At 43.5% G+C, this 27283-nt stretch overlaps 1 protein-coding gene across 1 annotated transcript; it reads left to right on the top strand.

Annotated features, from left to right (window-relative positions):
* Window positions 1-282: 282 nt before the first annotated feature.
* On the top strand, window positions 283-14571 carry ubtd1b (ubiquitin domain containing 1b). The gene is made up of 4 exons (XM_030340187.1): window positions 283-1095; window positions 7579-7806; window positions 9756-9913; window positions 10972-14571. Exons 1-4 carry the CDS (start codon window positions 1008-1010, stop codon window positions 11332-11334), a joined length of 837 nt encoding a protein of 278 aa, XP_030196047.1. The 5' UTR covers window positions 283-1007; the 3' UTR covers window positions 11335-14571.
* Window positions 14572-27283: the final 12712 nt, after the last annotated feature.

The following is a 27283-nucleotide window of genomic DNA, read 5'->3' as shown; positions in this document are numbered from 1 at the left end:
TTTCCAACGATAAATAAAAACAAACATTTGAATGCACACTGGCTTTATTGGAATAACAAATGTGTACACACTATTTTGCATGGAGGTATACATCTGAATTAGAAAGCTGCGTCTTCTTTCAAAATCTAATATAATAAAGAGCTTCCGCAACCATTATTCCATATAAATATTTAATAATTCATCGCTGCAGAGAGTAAAGGAAAACGTGACGTCAAATCATTTGATACCTTCTACTGGAGTGCTCCACTGCGCAGGCGTGAGAACTAAAGTTCAGAGCTGCTAGCTCTTCCCACTAGCCGTAGCCAGCAGTTACCAGAGGAGGAGACGGAAGCAGGGGGATTTAAAAATATACACACACCACGGACACACAACCCACAAAGTCCCTAATGGCTCCTCGGGCCACCTGAACGCGACCAACGCCGTTATCACCGTGTATTTACGAAAGCTGAACCTTTTGGGATGGGATGGTTGGTTGTGGAAAAGTTTGTGTTTACTAACGCTAGCCAGTCCGCTAGCTCGGCTAGCTTGCTAGCGTGGAAGGTGTACCAGTTTGTTTAATTTATAGCGGTATGACACTCAAGACTCCTTCCTAGTCTTCAGACCAACTCGCCTATCATTTGAGTCCTAACCAGCCGTTGTGTTGCCAAGAAACAGTTAGAATACTCGTGTTATTTAAAGCTCTGTACGCATGATGCTTCACTTGTCGTGCTATCAAAGTGTTCACTACACGTGACGGGCTGATTTTCTAATATCACAACCCAACCAACATACCATTGCAACGCTTTCAGGTAGTCAGCACTCATTCGCGTTAGTCATCAATCAAAACAATTCTGAAGTCGAACTATTGAAGAGTCCGTCGTTGCCTTGTGTCCCCGATTGACGGTCTCTTTGGGTTTTACAATCACACAGAAGATATGGATTTTTAATGGGACCCAGAATGTCGTCGGCTTCTATGGTGGCCACTCGCTCCTGAGCGATATCTAAAAACAGCTTGTAGTCGGATAACCATGGGAGGATGTGTCGGTAGAGAACGAGAAGACACACAGGGCCACGGCTCTTCAAGAAACGGCGGCAGGGCACACAGAAGGCGCGGAGGTAATGTACGATTAAGATCGAAATGTGTGTTTTCTATGTGCAGCTAAGGTTTTATTTATTCTGTATGCATGTTGCAAACAATTATAAACAGCATTTTGTTGTAGAAGAATAAAAAGAAAGTAATGTCCTGTCCTCAATGCAGAATTTCGAAATTCCCTGAAACATTTGCGTTATTTCTCAATGCAGTACCATTTATCATCCAGTCTTGGTCTATTTGTTGAAATCATGTGGTGGTATTTTTTTGAAGAAGCTCTGGTCAGTCAGTCTGGTAATGGAGGATGGTGTCAACAGCAGCATGGAAGTCAGACATTCAACTGCTCCTCGCATTTAATCATTTCCCCAACGTTCTCAATCTATTTGAGTGTACTGCTGACCTTATTGTTTCATGTATACCTTTTCATTGTAAGATACAAGTGTCTCTGACCTGGCCATTGTCAAGTGTCTGTAAACCTCCACCACCCAGGTTCTGCATTTTCAAAACTATGGAACAGCAGCACCTAATCAGTTAAACAAGTTGCCCATCCTTGACGTGATATTGTGCTTTTAAATCTGAGGCTTTAATGATTCTTGTGCTATTGATTCTTTGATTATTTCCCTATTGGGACTTCAATGCAAGTCTGCTACCCTGCTTCCCGATAATGTTCTTATGAAGATAAACATTGGCTACCTGCCACATTCTTCTCTTCTTACGCTTGGCTTTGGTTGTGGCCAATGGTATTTGGCCAGCCACTGTAGCACTTACACCAAGTGACGCTGTATTTACAAGGAGAAGGATTGGAACTGCACAGGCCTCCACGCCCAACATTTGGCAAGAGATTCTGTGTTGTCTCGTACTCTCGTTGTGCGGTGGCCCTAAGACACACTGTGTTGAATATAAACTCCTCGTTAAGATGACTGAATTCATGAAACGTTCTGTTTAACGTTGTGTGGGAAAGTGTGGCCGTGAAAAGTTGGATGTAATTATGTTTGCTCTGTGACAAATGATTAGAACCTTCTCCAGATGCTGATATGTCTGCTGGGTTTGGCATGTACCTGGTGTACCGTTTTTAGAACAACCTTTCCTTCATCTAAACTGTCTCTGTATGGGTTTTCTTGAGTTTGGAGATGAGAGGGTGGCAATGCCTTGGGACCAAAATGCACCGATGTATCGGACGAACATCGGTAAAGGCCGATATTCGCGTTGTTGACTGCCATCGGCCTATCGGAAAATAAGACGACATTCAGCGATGGCAGTGGCCGATGTTTACGTTTAATGCTTCCTCCTCTGGAAATGTCACTGGAACATGTCTTACAAACTGCATATCGCTGATCTTTCTCCGAGACAGTGAAATACTCCCACACAACCGACATTTTCTTTCACTTTTATTTGTAAACAAACCATGCGGGCAGCTTTTTTTTCTTTCACTCCGCAAGCGTCCTCGGTTGCGGAGTGACGTCAACGTCTTTGGCGGACTATTTCTCAGCTGATCAACACTACGAATGCTGGTAACAAATAAATTGTTAAAAGACACACTGTGTAAAGTAATCTTTTTGGCCATAGTTTCGATATGCTAAAGACGTGTCTAGTTCACCGTCATGTAGGCTGTGTTCAGTAATATAAATACTTAGCGATCTGTTTTCGGCGCATGTAGGCCTATCTGCCTAGGCCCACGTTGAAATAATGTTTATGGCAGTTGTTGAAATAAACAGATTGATTTTCATACAAATCATAAAAGCCTCTCCCCGTCATTGTGTGTGCGTGCATATGCGGTGCGTGTCTGCGTGCGTGGGGGGTTAGGGTTTGTTTCTCTGGCACAAAGGGGGGAATAAATAACAACAAAATAACATCGTATCGGCTATTGGCCAAATTTTTATTTTAAGTATCGGTATCGGCCCAGAATTTCACAATCGTTGCCTAATAATGTTTTCTTAAGTTTATGAATTGAAGGGAAGCAGCCTTTGCATTGAATGTGACTTGGCATAGTTGGTAAGAGAACCTACACGCTAGTGGTCTTGAGGAGGTCCGGGTAGCTTCCCAGGACCTCCTTCCTATTCCACCAAGTCTTAAGTGGCTGTGTCCATCCTTTTCTTATATATCACAATTCATTTCAAGAAAGTTCATGAAAGAAACATTATTTTGAATCCCCCAATAATATAATTATTACTATTTATTTAGCTGGAACCTGTCCAGAAGATTGTAGAGGTTAATTTGCGCTAACCACTAACTATTTCTGATGGCGCGAATCTTCAGTTATATTTGCTTGTTTAAACATGCTGGGCCTGCATGTTTAAACGTCTTAATGGTACAGTAATAAACCTATTAATTCCAAATTCCTCCTTGCAGAAGTTCCTTGTGTTTAAACTTTTATTTGGCATATTTACCTCAACAAGTGTCTCCTTCTGGCTCAAATATATACTAACATGAATAATGGTTTATAAAAGCAAATGGGCAGTGGATGGCCTGACATATTTATCAAGATTAGGATTTTGAAATATGATCAAAAAGTGAGATGCAAAAAAAAAAGGCTGTGGCAAGAAAAAATATAAGGAAATCCTTATCAAACCATACAAAGTCCCACTCCCTATACATAACTCTGGTTACAAAGGTGCACAACCGGGATGCCTTTCCGTCAGGTTCTTTTCAACTGCTCGCCAAGATTCCCTGGCATCGTGATAGTGTTGTAGCTTGTATCATCTCATCCTGATGGCTATCAGCAGGGACACCATGCCAGGCTTCCAAGCTAGCAACAAGTCAAAACGTGTCACGTCTCACAGCGAGGTCGTCCGCGTGAACAACAAGGTATTCTACTGGGGCTCTGGTGTGCTCCAGATGGCATGTTGTTGATGTGTGCTTTGGTTCATGAGATCTCTAAAGAGATGGCTGTTCATTATGCTTGTCTGTAAATTACCACACATCTGTCTGTTGGTTTGGTATGATGAAGAATTGCTATTATTTTGATGACGTACAGTCTATGGAAATTATGAGGGATGACCTAGGCATAATGTCTTCCACTGCCGGTATGGAAATTCTTTGGTATTTTATTTGATGTTATTGCGTAATCCTTAAATGGTTTCTTTCCTTGGATCTCTGAACAGCCCCCAGGTGTTGAAAGACTATGAGAAGATCTTTGCTCGCCATGCCTTCTTCAGATGGTGTGCATGGCAGTTGTCGGTGATCAATCAAAGTATTAGCGTCCTTTTAAAAGGATTTTTAAGCCTAACATGTGGCTTGTTTGCCTGGTTATCCTGGTGGTCGCTCTGTGGAATAACTGATAACTCATAGCTGTTGGTCTCCTCGGTTGCTCCTCGCTGTCGAAATAAAAATGTTTGGCTCTAGCTGACAATGTGGCAGCGACCTTTAAACTATCCCCAGGGTTCACACTGCTTCTCATGAAACCTCCCACAGTTCTTGCTGAGGCTTTATCCTTGTTTGTTCTCCTGGGAATTGAGTCCAGTATGGTGGGTTTCATGGTGACATCACATCACTCGGCAAAGGGCATGTTTCGCTGCCACTGGTTGTTTTCAACCACCATGACTGGTTCATTTTAAGGGTGTGTCAATTTTAAATTATGTTGACGGGCGATTGTCAGCATATTCTGCCAAGAGTTGGTCAATATAAGCATACGGCCAGCCATCAATCTCTTTATCCATCCATCCATGCGTGCATCAATCCACCATCCATTCAGCCATACATCCCCTTGTTAATAGAGACCACCTGTCTTTCTAAATGCAATTGTGAGTTTTAAAGATTTATTGTGTGTTTGTCTGCTCCAAAGAGGCTAGTGCTTGACTGTCAAGTTCTTTCCTCCAGAATTAAACAGAAACAAAAGCCTAGAATCCGTAGTGCCTGGTTGGACCAAACATGTACGTTCTGGGCTCCACTGAATTCCCTCTGACGCACGGTAACCTACTGAAGATGACATTGCTGATGTATGAAATAGACCAGAAATGAACACTGGACCAAGCAGAATGTGGATAACGCCCTGGATTTATTTGTATTGCGGGGACGAGAATACGCCATGAAGGAACATAAATACACAGAGGGCCAGAGAGACGCCACCTTTCGTGCCACAACTCACTCTCTAAGACAAAACACTATGTAGGCCCTGGAGTCAAGCATGTTTTTGGCCACTCCCAAGACTGAACTTGGTTGGGTTTGTGATCCTGTTGCGTAGTTTATGAGACGTTTCATAAGCCGGGCTTCGCGGTAACCTTGAATCATGCAGCAGTGGCATATCAACTCAGAAGAGGCCCCATGTGATGAAAGCGCCCTGTTATTCCCTCATGCGCCCCTTACACACTTTGGCGTACGTGTCGATAACGTCATTTCCGGGCATTGTTGAAATCGGTCATCACGTCTTCTCTGGTTGCTGTTTCGGTTGACCGTTGTTTGTTGTTTTGCTTCTCATTAAGCCAGACTGGAAAGGTCCAATGTGGGGAGTGGCTCATTCCTTCATCCTCACTTTCTTCTGTGCTGTTCAGTTTGGATTGTAAATCTACTACAGCACTTTGTTTTTCTCAAAGATTGCTCTTCTATTTTAAATAGAGACTACGTAATTCAGGGTTTCATTATATGGAGTTAACTGAATTTGATACATTTTTAATTGAGAAAGGCAGCAGCCATTTTCCTGTTGAAAGGGATGAAGAAACAGCCCTCTGCCCCTGGCCCAGAGGGCTGTTTCTAAGTCTACTAAGCACATTGGAACAACTATAAAAAACAACTACCACCTGGCTGTCTTTAGCTTATTGGCAACATTCCAACTGATACTTGGATCCCTTTCTCCAATTAAACTAATGTCTGTGTTATTGTCATGTTATTTGTTGTTCAGTTGCTCTGGGTCATCCAGGTGGTGCCTTTTTTTTTGTGTTCCGCCTCTCAGACCCAGTTTTGGGTAGCAAGGAAATCAGTTGCATTCACATCAAACACAGCATATTTATAGTATGTCGTAGAATTGCACAACCCCCAGTACACCCTCCTGTGTTTGTTGGGCTTTTACTTTGCGTAACATATGCTATTTTTTTAAAATAAGTGAATATGTGCTCCATTGTGTTGCCACTTGGACACATTTACTTGGTGACTCATTGTTAAGGATGAGGAATGTGTTGAAATCATTTTGCATATCCATTCTAATTGGCTTCCCCTTGCCAAGTGTTATGTTCATGACTTCAGAGGCTTTGTTTTGCACTGAGCGTGCACTTCGATTCCCCATCAGGACTATGGAACATAGTACCTTACAGCCGTTGAACATAGTACTTTTACACCCCAAGAGGACTAACCCCTAACCCACTACTTAATGACCCGAGTGCAACATTAATCACTCAAGATAAAAAGTGATTGACTAAATCACTGGTACTGAGCTGGTACTCTGTATTTATTACATTCCCCCCCTCATAAAGCTCTGCAATTTTTTATGACGTCCTCCTTCCTGGTTGTCATTGCCATTTGTATCCATGTTACTGGACTGTTTCCTGGAGTCGGGGACCATTAGTGCACCGGTGTAACTGCAGCCTACTGATAGTAGGGACGCTCCTAGGATGACAGGGCTGTTCTCACACACAGCCCCTCTCCCCCCGCTGCTGCTAATCCTACACCACCTCACCCTGGTCTCGACTCCTCCTTGTACTTCACAGCTATAAATAATTTGTTTCACGGAAAGGAGACCCCTTTGGATTGTCACTCCATGTCCTCCTCCTCCTCACTCTCAGCGGGGTCATTTTTCCCATGCTTGGTGTAGGAGCATATCACCGCCCGGTGTAAGCATATAAGATGTTGCCACAACAGTATTCGGAATGTAATTACTGCAAGTGTGGGCTTATTGTGTGTGCGCCGTGGTTCTCCCTAGTACACTGTTGACTCCCACAGAAAGGGGAAGAGAGGCTGTGTGTTGCTGTGACTCATCTGCCCGATCCGGCGCAGATGAGTACCATCCATTTTAAAAAGAGCAGCACTTGACCTACTCTTAGCGGGCCGTGCGTAGCACGCTCCTGGGAGAGGGCTGACCCTGTGCTTTTCCAAGTGTTCGCCTTTATTCCATTAACCGTTTTATTCCCCCATGTAATTGAGTGGTTTTCAGCAGGTGACTGTTGTGGTTATCGGGTGACTTAAGATATTGGATTATAGGTTGATCCCTTCTATGAACTACAGGTTCAACACATCAAGTTATATTATATCGACGCATTAAATGGCCTCTGTGGACACACAGTGGGTCCCTCTGTCACCTGCCCACAGGTGACAGAGTTCTTTACACCAAAGATCTGATTACACATCAGTGTTTCCTTCTACGTCTTCCGGTTCATTCCGTCCGGCAGTGAAAACGGATAACAGAAACATGTGAGGCCACGTCACAGACACATTATAACGATCACCAGATGATCGGAATGGTTGGCAATGAAACCATTTTGTCTAAATCGCAGACGATGACCATAAATGCTGGTGCCGTTATGGTCGCAAGACGCCCGTCTTTTATTGTTTATTAAAATGAATGTCCCATGGCTCTCTTCCAGGTCGCAACGAGCCCCTGAAGAAGGACCGGCCAAAGTGGAAGAGCGACTACCCCATGACGGAGGGCCAGCTGCGCAGCAAGCGGGACGAGTTCTGGGACACGGCACCTGCCTTCGACGGCCGTAAGGAGATCTGGGATGCGTTGAAGGCCGCCGCCGTGGCCCTGGAGTGCAGCGACCACGAGCTGGCCCAGGCCATCGTAGACGGAGCCAGTATCACCCTGCCCCACGGTGAGGGGGGGGCACACACTTACACACACATGTTCTCACACACTCGCACGCTCAAACTCACTGATGTACATTCACAACCTCGCTCTATCTCAGTCTCAGTCTCTCAACCTCACTTACATACTCCCTGACACACTCTCAAATTATCCCGCTTTCACTCTGTCAAACTCACTCTCTGTCAAACTCACTGTCCAACTCACTCTCACTGTCCAACTCACTCTCACTGTCTAACTCACTCTCACTGTCCAACTCACTCTCACTGTCCAACTCACTCTCACTGTCCAACTCACTCTCACTGTCCAACTCACTCTCACTGTCCATCTCACTCTCACTGTCCATCTCACTGTCCAACTCACTCTCACTGTCCAACTCACTCTCACTGTCCAACTCACTCTCACTGTCCAACTCACTCTCTGTCCAACTCACTCTCACTGTGTCAAACTCACTCTCACTGTGTCAAACTCACTCTCACTGTGTCAAACTCACTCTCACTCTGTCAAACTCACTCACACAATCTCAGTCATTCTCATGCTCTCCAATTGACTCAGACACTATGTTGACGACGCACAGTTGCGCACTTTTCAACACTCGACCACAATCTGAACCCCCAAACTCACTCACACACCGTCTGTGCACTCTCAAACTCGTACATTCACACTGTGGCTAAGTGATGAGTCCAGTCAGACAGTCGCGCCACCAGTCTCGTACTCCCGTGTACAGTTACCTCCTATAACGTTACACTACCTCGCAATATCTGGCTGGATGCTAACTGCATCCAGCCAGATAGGGTTGATCCCTAATATGTAACTCTGCTTGTATTGCTTTATTTTCTTTTTCAAACACAGGTTTCATACTCGTATGTGAATTAACACTTCCATAGTCTCACGTCTTTCATATATTCTTATTCAGGCTTCAGTCTGACAGTCAGTCGTTCAAACCCGTCATACTGCAGCACATGCTTCATGTGTATGCGAAGCCAGGAGGAAAATGGCTGAGATTCTAGCGCTGCCCTCCCATCAGTGTCTGGTACTGCAGTGATCCCGCCACCTGGGAGGTCGTGACGGGATGTACGGATGGCTGCAGCGGTGGAGACACCCGCTGGGTCACGGGGCGGCCGTGTCATCACGTCCGCCCCTATTCAGGTCACCTTCCTCGGGTCTTCTCCCCGTGCACCAAATAGGAGCCCGCAGCCAAACTAGGTCAAGGCGGCCTTTGTGTTGCGTACAGTAGGGACACGGCAGGAACGTACTGCTGATGGTTCTGGTCTGAGATATCGATATGCTAAAAGCAGGGTATTGTGTCGATGTAGAATACCCTTTTATTATAATAACCTAATTTCTTTATCATAATTCAGCTATTTTTATGAAATGAGGTTTCTAAGATTTCTGTCTGTATTGTGATCCTCTTGGTGAAGCAGTTTGAATTGTTAATTCGTCAGAACAGCTTGTGCTTTGCCAAGTATAGATATAGATTATAGAGCTTGTGCTCTTTACTCTGCCCCCCAGTGTTATCAACTGCACACTGCAGCTGTGTAAATTGGGTCTAAGCACATGGTTGAAACATCCTGCCATAGAAGGATTCATAAGATACACATCAGCTACACTGATGGTGACCTAAATTAGCTTCTGAGAACGCTATCAAAGCACCTCCTACATTTTATTGTTCATTTTGAACCTTTATGCTGCTTACATATGTTTTTGTTATGCTTTTGTTTCTTACTACTGGGTGAACCTTGCATTGTCCTAAGACACTACAGAATGACCACGTTATACTGCACTTCTGTTAATAAAAATGACCTTTAACTTTATAAGAGTCAGCTGGAATATTACCCAAGGACGGGAATAAGCTCATGCAGAACACTGATATCAGGACAAGCCTTCGGGCTGCTCCACACTATTATATTATCGTTGTTGTTTCTAAACCCTGGTGTCCTCGCCGCCTTCCCCCCCCAGGCACGTTGACCGAGTGCTACGACGAGCTGGGCAACCGCTACCAGCTGCCCGTCTACTGCCTCGCCCCCCCGGTCAACCTCATCTCGGAGCGCAGCGACGAGGACCCCAGCGACAGCCCCGAGCCCCCCGTAGCCCCCAAGAAAGAGTTCCAGCTCAAGGTACCGCTCCACTGGGTTAATCTGACCATGTGCGTTCTCCTCATATCATTTAATTGTTCATTTTTTTTGCCCAATGTTTTTCCTCCACTGCAGTTAACCACGTTCCTCAAGCGTAGTTATCTCACCGCGGAGTGCCTGGAATGAGGTGCTCCAAATGACCGCTATTGGCGAGAGAGAGAGTTTCCGAATTCCGAAATCTCTTTAAGGGAATAATTTTCAATCAGTAACATGGGTTGATCAGCGAGAGAGGGAGGGATACCGATGGGATACCATCTAACGATACGTTTTTATTACACGTTTCTGAGATTGCTTCGTCAAACCGCCTAGCATCCCATTTATTCGGCTCGTCTTTGCTGTTGTTCTTGTTGTAAATTGCGGTCTATAAGCAGTCAGAATTACTTTTAACTAGGCCGAGAACAAGACAACTCTTTAGCATATGCATCTGCAGCCCGACTCCCGTTCAGACAGATTTCCAGCAGACCTGTCCCGGTCCGGGCCATTAGCAACGGTCTAAGGAGGGGTGGGTTTAAAACTATGACTGTACAGATGACTGTACAGCGCTGTTGAGACATTTTCATAAACAACCATTATGACTCGCACAATCTGTTAATCTGATTGGTTGTAGGTCTATCCAATTTCGTCTAGAGAAATTTTGGTCTGCGCATGTTGATAACAGCCCTTGTGAAATCACAATTCAACTGAGAAGTTCTAATTATGCATTTGCTAAATGTTCTGGCGATGTCGGGCCACGTTTGAACCGAAACATCTCTCAATATCTACTTCCAGCTATGTTTGTCTACTTTCTTTCATGCCCACTTCCCTTGCAGTGAATCTAGATTCAGAGGTGGAGCTACATGGGCATTCTTGTACGAGTCCCCCCCCTCCTAACCCCACTCAAAATGTGTGTGGGGCATGAAATGAAATAGTCACACACAACTGGAAGTGGAAATATAGACGATTCTGATCCGGAATCTGGATTCACTATAAGACGCTTTGGATAAATACGTCCCCAAAGGTTTTTTTTTTTTTTTTTTAAATGTAATCCCCGTTACGTCCAGGTACGGATGTCCACGGGGAAAGACCTGCGCCTCAGCGCCAGCATGGCGGACACCATCGGCCAGCTGAAGAAGCAGCTCCACGCCCAGGAGGACATCGACGCCACGCACCAGCGCTGGTTCTTCTCCGGCAAGCTGCTCACGGACAAGACGCGGCTGCAGGACACCAAGATCCAGAAAGACTTTGTCATCCAGGTCATCGTCAACCCCCTGGCGTCCCTGGCTCACCCTCCCTCCCCCGCCTCTGCCCCCGCCCCCATCCAGCCCCCCACACCCTCTGTGACGACCACCACCGCCATCACATCCACCATTTCAATCACCTCCTCCGCCCTGGCCAACACCACCCCCGCCACCGACTCCAACTGAGCGGGGGGGGGGGGGGGGGGAGAAGAGAGGACCCCTGGGGGCCGCAGAGGAACGTCTCGGCACTGCGGGGGGGGGGGGGAAAGCGCTCTACCAGGGAACCCCTTTTTGTAAGTGGAGAACGCACAGAGGAGGAGAACTCTAAAGGCGGGAGAACCATACGGCGCGAAAAGAAACACTGATGTGCTGCTTTCCTTTGGTTGTCGTTGATGTTGTTCCTGTCCCCCCCTTTCGGGGTTTCGCTGATAAAGAGTTTTACCACTGCTGGTGTACATCTCTCTTGCTCTCCATTTCTCTCCCCGTTTCGCTGGAGTTTGGTTCAGTGCTGCTTCGAAGAGCTCACCCACTCGCCTCCACGTCGCATCTCTTCCCCAGCGAACCCCCCTGTCGTCACGGCGGAGCTCGGAGCTCCTGCAGGTCTGCACTCCCCCCATTTGGACATGGTCCCTCCCTCTCCCTCGCCCCGTGAGGTGCAGGGACTCTGCCCTCTGCACTCTTCTTGACTGATGCGCTGATGCATAGTGCCAATTGAAAACACGAGTCGCCCGGTCGCTGATTGTAAAGCACATTTCTGCTCTGGACTATCGGCACCTCCTTCTCCCTGAAGCCTACTGCAAAGCCTTTCTTATCAAACACAGTGGGGTTTGGGGGGGTTCGGGGGGGCGGGAGGTAGAGCATGAGCTGCGTACCATTTGGTGACTTAACGGTCGATATTAACATTTTCTCTCCCTTCTTTCCTTTTTTTTTATTGAAATATTCTAAGACAAGCTTTTTTGCACACTTGGAAGATTATTACTATGTGCTAGACTGTGTGCCTTTTAATGAATCTTGATGAAATACACAAAGGGTTTAGTGTCCTGGGAAAAGCGTTTTTTTTTGTTGCTGGTCTTATCCTTTATCTTCTTTATTTCTTTTTACTATTCGCTTTTGAATCAGGACCTCGTAGTTGGATCCAAACCGCTGCCTTTCTTGGAGAATATTCTAATGACGTTGATGAAGCCTACACACAATGTAGACATTTTGTCTTGTCTATTTGAGCCTAGAGGGGTAACCAGTCCACACTGAGTTTTCTCAGTGTGATTTCTACATGGTCCACATTGTTTCAAGTTGTTTGTACAACCCCATGCTGTACAGCAAATGCATTACAAAATGATGGTCTTTAATGCTGATTGCTGAGGAACTAGGGACAAAAATATATCTATAAATGTAATGTTTTTATGTATATTGAATTGGTTAATTCATAATAATTCCTGCCGTAAAAAACAACGGCGGTCAAAAATGGGGAAATACCGGGGATACTATGATACAACACAACATGGCAAATGTGAATGGCATCAGTTCTTATCGCGAGATACTAAATAGTAAGGTTATCTGCTGGCTCTTGTTTTGAACCCTTTCCAAATGCTTCATGTGTTTTTGGCTGTGGCTTGTGTAATATTTTATTACTCTACTAGCCATTCTCAAGAATCTTCTTGCACAGGTGGTGAAGGTCTTATTAGTAGTGGTGGTGGGGGGGGTGGAGTTTTCCCAGTGTCTCAGGAATTCAAATCATTTTCCCAGACGGCTCTGACTTGGTTATGAGCCTGGGGAATGTAATGGAACCTGCAGACAGTGATGTAGGATAGGTGGACCCGACAAAGTTAATGCATGAGTTGACTGATTTATCAGCCACAGCCTAAAGATACGCAAGTATGAGGAAGGGCCACATGTATCCATCGGTTCAATCTTTTATGTCGCCGTTGTTTTTTGCAATCCCATCTTCAACATCGCTGCCACAGAGAACATGAAACCATGTTCTTCAGTTACTTAGGAGGTGGGTGGGTCAGCTCAAACTTTAACTCCAGACCTTAAGCGTACCGCAATCATTGGCTATCCAGAAGGTCCTCTGGGAAATGTCTTCAGGTTTCTCCTTAATATTTGTTTTCTACTCAAATGCGAGTGCATTTCACCTCTCTCCTCCACTTTATTGGTGTGCAATATAATGATCATTGACCTCGTACACGTGGGTCACATGAGTGTTTCGTGGGTTCAGTAAATTGCAGTGGTCAGCGGTGGGGTGTACGGTGTGTGTACAAACCTTGAATGATGGAGCTCACTCAGTTTAAACTGTTAACAATCACAGCTATTGTCCTTTTGCCTTACAGCTTAAGTTGTGACACCTCCTCGCTTTGAGACACTGTTGGGGTATTGGTTAAAAAACAAGTTTATATACACACACACTCTTGATCCTCAAGCTGTTATCCATGAAAACTGGTTTCATGACCTTCCCATGCAAGGAAAGGTTTGGAAATGGTTCTGACCAGAATCTAGTTTTTGACTGGCCTTGGGAAGAGATCATGTACGAATAAGTGAATCCACGTACAGATCCGGACCTTGTTTGCCGTCACCTGGCTCATTTCAGTGATGTATGAAATGGTTGAAGGGCCATTTTGACCAAGTCCGACTCCCTGACAGACTTGTTGAAATGGTTGTGTATGCGGTTGACCCAGCGAGCTGTTATGGTGACTCTTGTCCCAGAGTTTATTTTCTTCTGACCCCTTTTTTTTGTTTATGACTTAGCTTATGTACTCGTATGTCTGTGTTGTTTATGTGCGTGTATGCGACCACATCTACGTAGTGGTTTGGTTTAGAGATGGTCTGTTTTTGATATTTTATGGATTGTTTTGTAGTGTACTATATTGGAGTGTTATTTTTTGACTTTTTTTTTTTGGGGGGAGGGGGGGAGGGGGTTTGTACACTGAACACTAGCTCGGGCATAATCATTATACTGATCATTACATACATGCAGACACCTGGCTCAGACAAACGTTTTCATGTCACACAGTTGATTCATATTAAGTAATCTGGATGCTGAACTTGTACGGAAGCCATTCAAGGATGTGGATGTTTTGAGGGCCTCTCGGTAGCCACTAGTGCATCAATCCTCTCTATACACTAAAGGCTTCTGCAGTTAAAATCAAACGTTCCCCATGGCTGGACAAAGGAACGGCGCAGTCCTACTTGAGAAAATAAACAAATATATAAAAAAACTTGACTCATGAAATATTATTTTATAAAATGTTCACCATGATATTGATGTAGACAGATAATATGGTCAAATCCAAGGGGAGACTGAAATGATAATTATATCCTGACGGCTAAATGCATACCTAAAACATTTGGAGCTGGTGTATTTCTATGCTGATAGATTTCCTAGTTCGACTGTTTATTAACTAATAAAATCGAAATATTGTAAAAAAAATAACGTTCTGCCACTGATTTATTTTTTCAAGGGACACTTTTGTGATTTATATTTCACCTCAGTGATAAAAGGGGAGATGTAGTTAGCATCTTTCATTTGGGTGTAGAATTTTTGGGATGAAACTTTGGCCGAAAACATCTAACTGAATAGCCCTAACCCTAGCCATTTACAACTATCGGCCTGCCTTAACATTTCCATGGCTTACCAGATATACCTCCCTTTCCCTTATAAAAGGAAAGGGCACATTGTTTGGCGTCTGATTTATTAACTGCTGCTGGAATGTAAAGCCAATTCCAACAATATGTTTAAATATTCAAATAAAATAAAGTTGTCCCATTGAGGCAATTTATGGTTAGATTTGTTTGTGCCTAATGTTTATTCAAAGTAGACAGTAAAATTCCTCAAAGATCAAATATCAAACCTTCCACATGTAGTTTGGCCTTGATATCTGGATTTAATTGCAACGCATTATGGAAGCCAGATAGTCGGAACGTATGGAAAGGAAAAGGACAAAATGAAAGAAATAAGGCCACTAGTGACCTGAAGTACTCAGTTTAAAAAGAAGTTAAAAAGGTTTTTAAAAACATATTTATTGATGTTTAAAAAATCGATTAATTAAGAAAATGGCAATGGTCAGGATGAGAATGGATGGTTTAATAAATCAGTTAAATTGACTCTTCACCAGCAGATGGCGCTCTACCTATATGAATAGAAGCCTCACACCTCTGATGGTTTTCAGATGACGAACAAAGCACTGATTCATTGGCAAAGTTTGAACGATGACAAATTATGCTGTGTATTGTTTAGATATATGACAATTTACAAATGCATCTGTTTAACAGTAGCTACAATTGGGTATTACTTTATTTGGGCCATGACTGTTAAAGTTTCAAGCAATAACTGGGAACTCCCCATCCCCAGCAATTTGGTAAGAAAATAAATAAACATTTTAAAAGAACAAAAATATTTGTTCAACAATGTGTATAGGGTTTACATTGGTGATGCAGAATGAAACGCTGTTAGTTTTTCTTCTGTTTCTTCTCTCGGTAAGTACAATTACCGTAACTGCGGTGTAAGAGCGGCCAGGAAAAAGCCCCTACTGACGGAGGGATTTCACAAGAAGGGCGCTGTTGTTGTTCGCAACATTCGCTCCGCGCCTGGAGGTCAGCCCGGTGCCGAGCAGCTTTTATTCCGCCTCTCTAAGCAGGCGCCACGGCAGCCCTTCCTCAGTTAGGGGCAATGTGCTTGGGGAGGATCATTAGAGTTAGAAAAATCCCCCCCAACTTTAAGTTCGTTACGGTTTTCAACCACGTTCCGGTGGTAAGTTTCTTTGCATGTGTTGGTGATTAGGGAAAATGTGGAAAAACACATTCAAATCGTCAATGTAAATCATACGCTTAGTTATGCAATAAGCATGTTAATGCCATCAGTGATTTGTGAATTGTACGACAACAGCTTTCTGCCATGGTTGTAGATCAATGGTAGCGTCCATATAAACACCTGTTGCCTGGAAACGGTACTCCATGAGAAGCGGCTAATGTCTGCCCTATGGAGCTACGGAAAAAGATAGTCACTCACCAATAACACTGTTATGAGCTGACAATGTATGATTTGCACGAAGCTATGTCCCCATGAGGGAAACCATTGAGTCCCTGTGTGTGTGTGTGTGTGTGTGTGTGTGTGTGTGTGTGTGTGTGTGTGTGTGTGTGTGTGTGTGTGTGTGTGTGTGTGTGTGTGTGTGTGTGTGTGTGTGTGTGCGGTATCTGAAAGACGCATTGTTACTATGTGAAGAAAAAAGGCTGTAGCCAGAATAGAATGGAAAGCGGTTGAGATGCATTATGACATTCCTTTATTGCTTTGCCTTATATACGTTTTTGTGTGAATGTCAGTGTCTGTCTTTAAGTTTGGCATGTACGTTTTTAGAAACGGTTACTGTATCTACCAAACCTCAACATGAAATTGGTTCATTCTTCTGCTGGCGTGTGTGTGTGTGAGCCTGCATGCATGTTCTCATGAGTATATTGTCAAGCATTTGGAGGCTTGTTATGGTAGGTTTAGGTTCTAATCCGTGGTCTCTCGGGCCTGTCAGCAGGCTGGAAAATCTTTGCCGAGACCCTCATCCCTCATTTATCCTTTCACCCTCACCTCACCTGACGACCAAGGCCAGACCATAATACTCTCTCAATACGCAAAACCCCTGTGTGTGTGTGTGTGTGTGTGTGTGTGTGTGTGTGTGTGTGTGTGTGTGTGTGTGTGTGTGTGTGTGTGTGTGTGTGTGTGTGTGTGTGTGTGTGTGTGTGCGTGTGTCACCGAATACCTTTTACCGCAAACACAACAACTCTGACCCTGGTGACCCTATGGTCCTATTGGTCACGTTTAGGAGCCAATAACGTTTTCTGATTCTGATTCTGAGCCAGGGGACTCGAGACAGAGGCTAACATTGAGTCTTTATGATACTTATAATGATGGTTAGCATTAGCAAGTGGTTAGCCTCAAGGAGACTCATTGGCACGATCATGTTTCTGATCATTTCAATTATTTTAAACTTATTTCCAAATAGATGAGTATACAATATTTAGATTCAGCTATTCTGATTTTGTTAATAAAAAAAATATGTATAGATAATCCAAATAAAGGATTTATAAATTCAGTCATCTTCGTGCAGGCAGTTAATAATAATAATAATAATAATAATAATACATTTAATTTAGAGGCGCCTTTCAAGACACCCAAGGTCACAGATGACATTTAACAATTAAATAGCTAAAACACTGTATTGCATCATGCACATGCAGTGTGCATGATGCATGATGCATGATGTTCCAGAGAATCGCTCTTGGGAAATTCCCACAGCGGTTATTAATGAGTGCAAATAATAAACATGCCGTCTTAGATGGGGTTCATCAGGTTTCTTTCAGCAGATTCCTTCATTGAAAGGGACTGACTTGGAGTTCAGAAACACAGTAGACAGGCGTCATGCTCAGGTAGGCTGTGACATGCGGGATCAAACCCAGTATCTTTTGGTTGAGAGTTGAGCAGGCTAGTATAACGGACGCCACACTTCTACTGTGCTCGAACCACAGACAACTTAAAGGCAAATGATGTAACAGCTTAGCCGAATGACTTCAGCCATTCAACTTGGTGCTTTAGCAATGACCATGCTGCACTCCACCTTGGTGGTCTTTACTGTTCTTCTTACGGACACAGAGAGGTGATGTTTTGACCGGTTTATTGTATGGTCTGAGGGTAATGATTTAGAGCAGAAGGTGTAACATGCTGCCATGTAGGAGCTCTCCTGAGTATGTGTGTGGGAATCACCTGTGCACACTAATTGCTCAATGTAAAACAGGTGTGCAGCTTTACCCAGCCCGAAATTCCAATCAGTCTGGCTAAGGTTGTTCAACCACACATTACAGGGCATTTTGTAGTATGTCACAAATATAGCGTGTCCGAATGCTCAGTACGCATTGTGTAGTAGGCAAAAAGTTTCAGAATGCGTACTACCGTTACAGTATACAACAGTAGGTCACTACGCTATCCCACAATTCAGCCGGAGTCTGGTTACCGAAGAAGAAGAACACTGCGGTGAAAAAAAAATAATAATCCAGATGGCTGACCCGGCACCACCAGCAGCGGCTCCAGCTAAGGTAAATGATCGCAGGTGACTTTAATATTGCTGGCATCTGATGTGTAGCGCACAGAGGGGAAATATGTAATCTCCAAACATCCGTTTGCGTTTCGGTGGTGTTCGGAAGCGTTCGGAGGCGTTCTACGCATAGCTGTAGAACGTACTACATTAACGGTCAAAGAGTAGACACTGAACAGAAATAGCGTATACTTAGTATTTGGATGCACCCAAAGTGTTCCTAAGGATTCTGAAGTGAGGGTGGTTTACCATAAAGGACCCATGTGACCCTGTAGCCACAACACTAGCCTGCCCACAAGCATCTCTAACTAACTTCATGAAGGAGACACTTTTAATCAAGGCGACTTCACAAGGCGATTTCACAAGGCGACTTCTCAGCCTCACACAAGTGAGACTGGTTTCATTAACAATCAAAGCAAAGGCATTGACATCACTGCCATGTCCTTGTGCAACCTTTATGGAGAGGTCTGGTTCTCCGAAGACCAGTGGACAAACAGTCTGCCCTGGGGAGGGCTTACTCCCTGTGCTGGCTGGTTGACAGGCTTCTGCCTTCCAAAGCCCTGTACACAAGCTTAGTGTCTGAGCCTTTTATAGGCCATTAACCTACCCCATACCCCTCTACCCTTCGCCCCGGACTACCCCTGCCAAGTGTGCCACACATACACACGCACACCAAGGCTTATGTATATCCTGTATTACAGCACTGCAGGTAACATGGAATGTTCCAGGCCAGAGCCAAAACAACCATCTCCTGATGTCGAATCCCAGCTTCACCAGCCAATAGGAATGCTCCTTGCCTACTCCCTATCTTATCATCCGATTGGTCCTTTTGTTTCAAGCAAACATGCTGCAGCTCAGTTGTCCGATGAGAATGAATACAACAGACGCAATACAATACAGTGTACGAAGCAGTACAACGCAATACAATGAAATGCAATGCAATGAAATACAATGCAACATATCACAACACAATAAAGTCCAAGGGTGGTTGTTGTATCTGCTATAATGTCATGTATTGGCTATACAAATAAATTGAATTATCAAATAATTTCGCTCTCTGCAGAAGGGGGGAATCAGATAGGCTGTTGATCAAACACTAATATTAGTTCATCTTGAGGCACAGTTGTTTTTGCCTTATTGTGTATATAAATTTGTCTCTTGAATCAAAAAGTGAAAAGCAGACTTTAACAAAAAGCAGCTGTTTACACTCCAAGACAACGTAGACATCGCTCGGGGTAATGATATTCAAACGGGGGAGTCATACAATTGCGGTCATTTTTATTTAGACAGAACATTAGCATGACTAGAAGCTGTTCAGAGAAGTGAACTCGACAGGTGATGGTTTGAGTTGATGTATGGATTCCCTACTCGGTGTGGATGATGTCATCCACTGTCCTCAGGCTGTGTACAAGCCAGACAGGCTGACTTTTTGTAAACAATCAGTTGATTTGCAGCGCCCTGTTTCAGGAATGTGTTAAGGATATGTTCATGCTGAAGTCAAAACTCTAGTCTGAGGATAAAGAAAATGGAAGGTGCAAGCATTATTCGGCAGGGTTTGTGTTGTACCTTCTGAGAAATGCAGGCCGCCCCTGAGGACACATAAGGTTAACATGCATGATATTCATTGTTAACACTCTTGGATACCTACACTATATAACGTGAACATCGTTTGACAGTAGTAAGACTATGTGAGAGATTGAAAGGTCGGATGCATTTTTTGCTGCCGTGCACCAGGGTCATCCCATGGTAGGTTCAAAAGGTTTCACAGCATTACCATGGTGTCTAAACTGAGAGTATTCTAATCTTGGTTTCGGAAGAATTCTGTCTTCCCCGATATTTTGATTTAAGCTAGCCAGGTTAACGTGGAAATCCACCCCTTGAAACCGGGCAGAGGTGGTTGAGCAACACGCACACTGCATTCACCGCACACACACTCCACACCAAAACTTACTTTCAGACAGATGCAGTCAGAACTAGACAAAGAGACACAACATGCATACTGTGCATACACAAGGAGCACACGTTGGTTAAACATACGTACACACATAAAAAGTGTACACAAAGACACACACACACACACTTAAAGAACAAATGCAAAAACATACCCATAGACACACAAGACATTTAAATGTACACACACAAACACTCATGCGTATAAACAGCAGCTTGATTACAGAGAGCAGCTGAGATAGAGCTCTGTCCAAACCACAGGACATGCAGGAATAGTGGAAACATAGATCATGGTCACAACGTTTTGCTCAATAAAATGTTACGTAAATCCTATATTTTTTTAACAGTAAATGAAGAGATAATTACTACTCACTGCTGAAAGCCAAGCTTTATTCTGTTATCCAAAATGGTTGGCCATATCAAGTTTTGCTCATATGCTGTGGTATCATTGTTTGATTCAAAGATTGGGTAGAACAATCTACTGGTTAGCGTTTGAGAATGCTAGCTGAGAGCTTCTGGGTTCGAACCCCACTGTCTGCAGCCTATCTGTGTTGTTGAGGATATGTATCTTAAGCTACAAACCAAGCACTGTTACACAAATTGAAATACAATTATCTGCTGGATGGTATAAGAGTAAATAGTAAGACTCGTAGCAAGTCGAATGATGTGTGAATTGCAATAAAATCACACTGTTAATCATCTTGAATGGTTGACATTGAAGCCCAATGGTCATGATCAATGGTAATTTAGCAGGAACTTTTATCCAAAGCAACTTACAGTGAATTGTGTCATTGAGGAGCAGGTACGGGTTAGGCATTTGCTTTAGGATTCCTACAGGTAGACTGAGGACATAGAGACATTAAACTCAGTACACTTTTGGCTGGGAGGCTAATACCCAAGCTACCACATTATCCTGCTACTAACCTACAATAATGTGACCACCAAAGGGATCCAAACCTATGACATGCTGAGTGGGAATGGGGGAACGGGGGGACGGGGACGGGATCAACTATGTGCACAATGCATGCACTCATGGCAGTGTGCAAGGCACCCCTCACATAAAGGGCCATATTCAAATGGCCAATAAAGCAGCCTACTGTACAGGTTGTAAGTTGAATGTGGCCAATTCAGACCGAGTTGACCTAGATTGTGTTTGTACACTGTGTGTGTTTGTGTGTGTTGTATAATTCAGGTTGAGGTGTGTGTGTGTGTGTGTGTGTGTGTGTGTGTGTGTGTGTGTGTGTGTGTGTGTGTGTGTGTGTGTGTGTGTGATTTGTAAGGAAATTACACGGTATGTAGTTATTCCAGAGTTTGTTTGTTTTGTTTTTGGGATGCCACACCTGATTCTATTTCTCTTGTCTGCGATTACTTTGTCGAGCCTTCTGCCAGAACTACACAAATAGCATCCCCTCTGTCCCCTATCTACCTATTTGCATCTATTTTTATTACTAACCATCTCTCTGTCTCCTTCTCTTTCTCGGTCTCTCACTGTCTCGGTCTCGGCCTCTGTCTCGGGCCCTCTCTCTCTCTCTCTCTCTCTCACTCACTCACTCACTCACTCACTCACTCACTCACTCACTCACTCACACTCTTTCTTTTTGTCTCGCTCAAAACAAGCTCAATATGTGTGTGTGTCCAGGTTTGACTTTATCCTCCTACTCCGTCTGGGTCAGACTGATACTCTGTTAGGTTTAAATCCTCCACCAATCATCCGGCTTTTGGAGAGTTCTAAAGGAAGGGTAATAAATGTAAGGTTTAAGATGGGTCGTGGGGGTGGGTGTGTTCTGCCACACAAGTTGTCCCTGGGGCCCCCGAATGGGGCCTTGGCTTTGGCAGGAAGAGGGGGGGCGAGCGGGATAGAGAGAGATTGAGGGAAGCTTGATAAAGAGGGAGAAAGAGAGAGAGGGAGACGGGAGCGGGGCGTGCAGGATAGAGAGAGGAAGGGGTTGGGGACAGGAAACAAAAAGAGAGAGCGGGGGCACATGGGAGAGAGAGAGAGAGAGAGAGAGAGAGAGAGAGAGAGAGAGAGAGAGAGAGAGAGAGAGAGAGAGAGAGAGAGAGAGAGAGAGAGAGAGAGAGAGAGAGAGAGAGAGAGAGAGAGAGAGAGAGAGAGAGAGAGAGAGAGAGAGAGAGAGAGAGAGAGAGAGAGAGAGAGAGAGAGAGCAGGGTGGGAGGGCAGCAGGAAGAGCAGGGGGGATTAGAAGCGCAGCCTCTCGATGCCACGTTTGCATCACAGAACTGTAATTCCATTCAGAGCGGTGGTGGGGAGCCAGGCTGGCAGCCATGGGTCTGCTCAGCCCCCTCCATCAGCCCCCGTCCTCCCTGCTCCGTCAGCAGCTACATGTCCCAGCGACCCCCGCCTCACATGGTACCAAGCCCAAGCCCAGGGGCAGGTATAGGGCCTCCCGTATCTCTTGACGTCAAAGCATGCATGACGTTTCAGCTGCTGCTGCTTTGGAACTACCATTCAAGGGTGCTCAGACAAACAATGTGGCCACACACACACACACACACACACACACACACACACACACACACACACACACACACACACACACACACACACACACACACACACACACACGAGCACGCAAGCACAAGCACATACACAAGCACACACACTCACTAGTACACAAGCATACAGCAACGTGCAGAAATAAATAATTAAATATGCCTATGCACTGCCAGTGTTTTTCATCCATCGGAGCGAACTTTAAAAGCTTCATGGAAGATTTGTCGGGTCGGTCCCATGAGCAGAGTCCGGGTTTTCCAGTGAATCACAACGACGGCAATGAGATCCAGAGAGCGTATCATGTGAGATGCGTCAACCGAGACAAAACCCAAATAAAATGCCTCCAGAAACCAACTTGTGTTCCCCCCACAATGTTCAGATGTGGTGGTGCCAACATATGGAGGGATGCATGGAGGCTTGTTTCATTGTCTTGTTAACTTCTGCCTCTTGATCTTTCATGTTGCCAGTTCAGTCTCCTCGAGCGGTTTAACAACTCCCTAATACACATGCACGTACATGTATACATCCACAACGTGCATTTCAGTTCTTACACACACACACACACACACACACACACACACACACACACACACACACACACACACACACGTATGTATCAATAACACACACACACACACACACACACACACGCGCGTACGTATCAATAACACACACACACACACACACACACACACACACACACACACACACACACACACACACGCGTATGTATCAATAACACACACACACACACACACACGTATGTATCAATAACACACACACACACACACACACACACACACACAATGAGCCACAACATCATCAGCAGGGTGTGTGTGCAGATGGAGAGCAGGGGTGAACAGCTGTTTTATGTGGGTAAAAACCACTGTCCTGCTTACAATGCAGGTTTCCACGGCCACAAGCTTGTGTTTGCCCCATCACACTGGTTGTCACGGATACAAGGGACATCAAAATGCCAATATGCAGAGTGTGTATATGTGTGTATGTGTGCGCCATGCGTGCCTTTGTACTTGCATGCGTTTTTGCCCTCGCATATGTTTGTGCACATATCTGTTTTGCTACATTCACGCTTTGCTACATTCAAAATGCCCCTGTGTTGAGTGTGTGTTTGTGTGTGGGTGTGTGCCAGGGCAATTGTGTGTTAGTGTGATGTTCGTTCTTTTCTCACACTCTCTTTATGTGTGTTTCTGGAATCCATATCCCTTCTCTCCCGGGTTCTTTGTAATGTTAAACATTGTGTGTGTGTGTGTGTGTGTGTGTGTGTGTGTGTGTGTGTGTGTGTGTGTGTGTGTGTGTGTGTGTGTGTGTGTGTTCGTGTGCAAGTATATGTGCATGTCTGTGTGTGTGAGAGTGTGTCTGTGTTGGGTCAGGGAGCCTGGGCCGTAATGCGAAACCAAGATGAAACACACAATCAGCACATTCCTATGGCCCCGGGCGAGAGAGAGAGAGAGAGAGAGAGAGAGAGAGAGAGAGAGAGAGAGAGAGAGAAATAAAAGGAGAAAGGGGGAGAGACAGAGAAAGAGAGCGTGACAGAGTCAGAGAGAGACAGAGGACAGAGACAGAGATTCCCAGAGAGAGTCTGAGAGAGACAGAAATAGAGACAGAGAGAGTCCAAGAGAGACAAAGAGACAGAGATAGAGACTGAAAGAGAGAACAAAAGGAATAAACTGTGTATGCATAAGATGAATAGAGACAGAGAGAAAAACATGTGGTAAGTAGAGGATGGTTAAGGTTAGAATAACACAGTAGTAAACACACACAACACACGCACCCTGCATATTATAGTCTTATGTACACAATGTACAATATCCCTGCGCCTTCTTTGTTTTGATATACTTGTAGGGACGTAAACTTGTGGGAACTTTCAGCAAATAGTTTAAGCATGTAATTTTCCTCCAACCTGCCACTCTGATAGATTGCAATGTACAAAGTCATTTGTCAATACAATGTCAGTGCAATGCACAGAGTGAATGTTTCAACAGTTATTACGTTTCCCAACACATTGTTTAGGCAATTCATGCATTCCAATTGTAAACACTACTGTATGACAGTGTTCCATTTTTTCAATCTTTCTGCTGACTTGTTTAAAAAGTTCTGTCTCCTAATATTGTATGCAGAAACCGAAAGAATCTTCTGTAGAATAGAATCTGTAAATTCTTTTTTGTGTATGTTTTCTAGATGGTATATTAAGGAGAGCATTAATAACAATGTGATTCAAACTAAATATAAGCAATGAACAATTCAAAGCCATTCAAATTAACCCTTATAGAAACTGTAGAAATGTCCAAAGGGCATGACGTATTGAAATTAAGATATTTCCTTTATTCTTTTGCAGTAGTACTTCAAAACCAAGAATTACACAGAGGGTCTAAACGTGTTGTAATTGAAGGAAAAAGCTCAACACTGCATTTTCCAAAAATCATAATTGACACACATATCCAGATATCAGTCACTGTTTGTTTTGACAGATTATTCAATTTTTTATTTATTTCCAGGAACGTTTGTTTAAGATGTTGTTAAGCTCTTTTTGCAGAAAATCCCCCATGCTCTTGATACTTATTTCACAAGAAAATCAATATCTTTCATATTGGAGCATTTTCTTCTTTCATCTAAAAGGATCGACTTAAGCTTTTTCTGAAGATTGATACAATGTTTGAGTCTCTCAGAAAGTAATCAGAGCTTCAAAATGTAGAACGACAGCAACCAAACCCATACATGTCTCTGTTTATAATCTATACCTATGGACAAAACCTTAGTTTGATACAACGGGAAGCTCAAATTGCCAGAATCTCTATTCAGATTTTCATTTTGAAGTGTAATTAGGGGACCGAGCAGCAAAGCTGCTTGGTCCCCTATTGTTTCTGTAACGGTTTTTTTTCCTCAAATTCCGTAAAAGTCATACTGCAGCCTATACCGTAAATCAAAAACTCTTGAAATTTTCAGGTATGGTTACCAATAACCCCCTCTACCCATAAACCCAAATTTGTGGTACTGCACTCAAAGGTGGCGCTATTGTAAAAAATCATTAATCAGGCTTTTTTCTCAACACCAGATTGACCTGGACTCAAAATTCTTTCAGAATATTAATCTCTAGAATCAGACGCATTTATAAAACCTGGGTTTTATGCCCTAAAAACGTATACTTTTCCCACAATTTCATATTAAAGCTAAACATGATAAAAAAGATTCACAGGCTACAAAAATAATCAAAAATTCACCAAAATCGCCACACAAAATCTTTAGACCAAATCTCACAAAAATCATTGAACAGAATTTGTTTTACTTAGTTCCATTTGAGAAATATTGGCCACTAAAGTTGGAGCAGCTAGCCAATTTTTCTTATATGACCATTTTGATACTGTATAAAAAAAACATGCAACTAATATTAGGTGGATACCAAAACCCCCCACTAATAATAAACCCAATTTGTGGTACTGCACCCAAAGGTGGCGCTATTTAAAAAAAAATATGAACTAGCCTTATTTCTCCTCCGAGATTGACCTGGACTCAAAATTTACCCATCATAGAAAAGCCAAACGTCCACAGTCTCAACCCATTTTGCCTATATTACCATTCTGTTATTGTATAACAGCTGTCAGTTAAACGCGTTATTAACGGTGTTAACGCAAACCAAATTTAACGGCGTTAAATTTTTTATCGCGCGATTAACGCAATTATTTTATAAAAAAAAAAATATATATATATTTTTTTTTTCTTTGGCTCAAAACAAAGAAGCAGTAGCCTGACTGCTACGTTCAAATGACATTTGTTCAAAGCAGTCGTTTAATTGCACTATAGGCTCTTTTTTTGTATCGTCCTGTTATGATCAGTGTATATGCCAATGTTGTTATCAATAAAAAAATCATTTGCACAAGGCAAGCCGATGCACTTCACCATGTTGATAAGAGAATTAAAATGAGAAGAATTATGGGACAAAAAAATCAAGGGATATTTAGCATAGAAAAATAATTTGCGATTAATCGCGATTAATTAGAGTTAACTATGACATTAATGCGATTAATCATGATTAAATATTTTAATCGCTTGACAGCTCTAATAACTACCATACGGCTATCATTAGGTGGATACAATTAGCAGTTTACATTTTCAGATCTGTACTCTTTTAAGAAAGCCCTTAATTCTCTTGTGAAATGTGTGCTTGGAGTTTTCTTGATGTTGTGTGCTTATCAATAGACATTTTCACCCTGTGAATGAGGTTTCACACAGTTTAGGAATATCAGTGGCTCAATGGGATAATGCCTAGTACTGGTGTAGTAGAGTATTCGTAACCCGATTAGAGCATTACGAATAAGCTGAACATGACATTCTGTCATTGCCAATTGCCATTTCTCATTTAAGAAACACAACATTGAACAGCACCTGAAATTCATTAGGCAATCAACATTCCGGCTCATTAGTTTCCAAGAATCTGACTGCCAAGACACAGTATGGCATTAAGGGCAACTTCTTCGTTAACCATTTTTCCTTCATAATGAACTCTGTCCTTTTGATAATTCTTCCGTTAGTCTTCTTGACAACAAATGTTTAATTTATCCAGAATTTCAAAGATTTTTCAGGAATT

This window comes from Gadus morhua, chromosome 18 (genome assembly GCF_902167405.1).
Source record: "Gadus morhua chromosome 18, gadMor3.0, whole genome shotgun sequence".
In the NCBI taxonomy this organism is placed as follows: domain Eukaryota; kingdom Metazoa; phylum Chordata; class Actinopteri; order Gadiformes; family Gadidae; genus Gadus; species Gadus morhua.
Note: the sequence above shows the minus strand (reverse complement) of the source record. Positions and strands in the feature narration are given on the sequence as shown.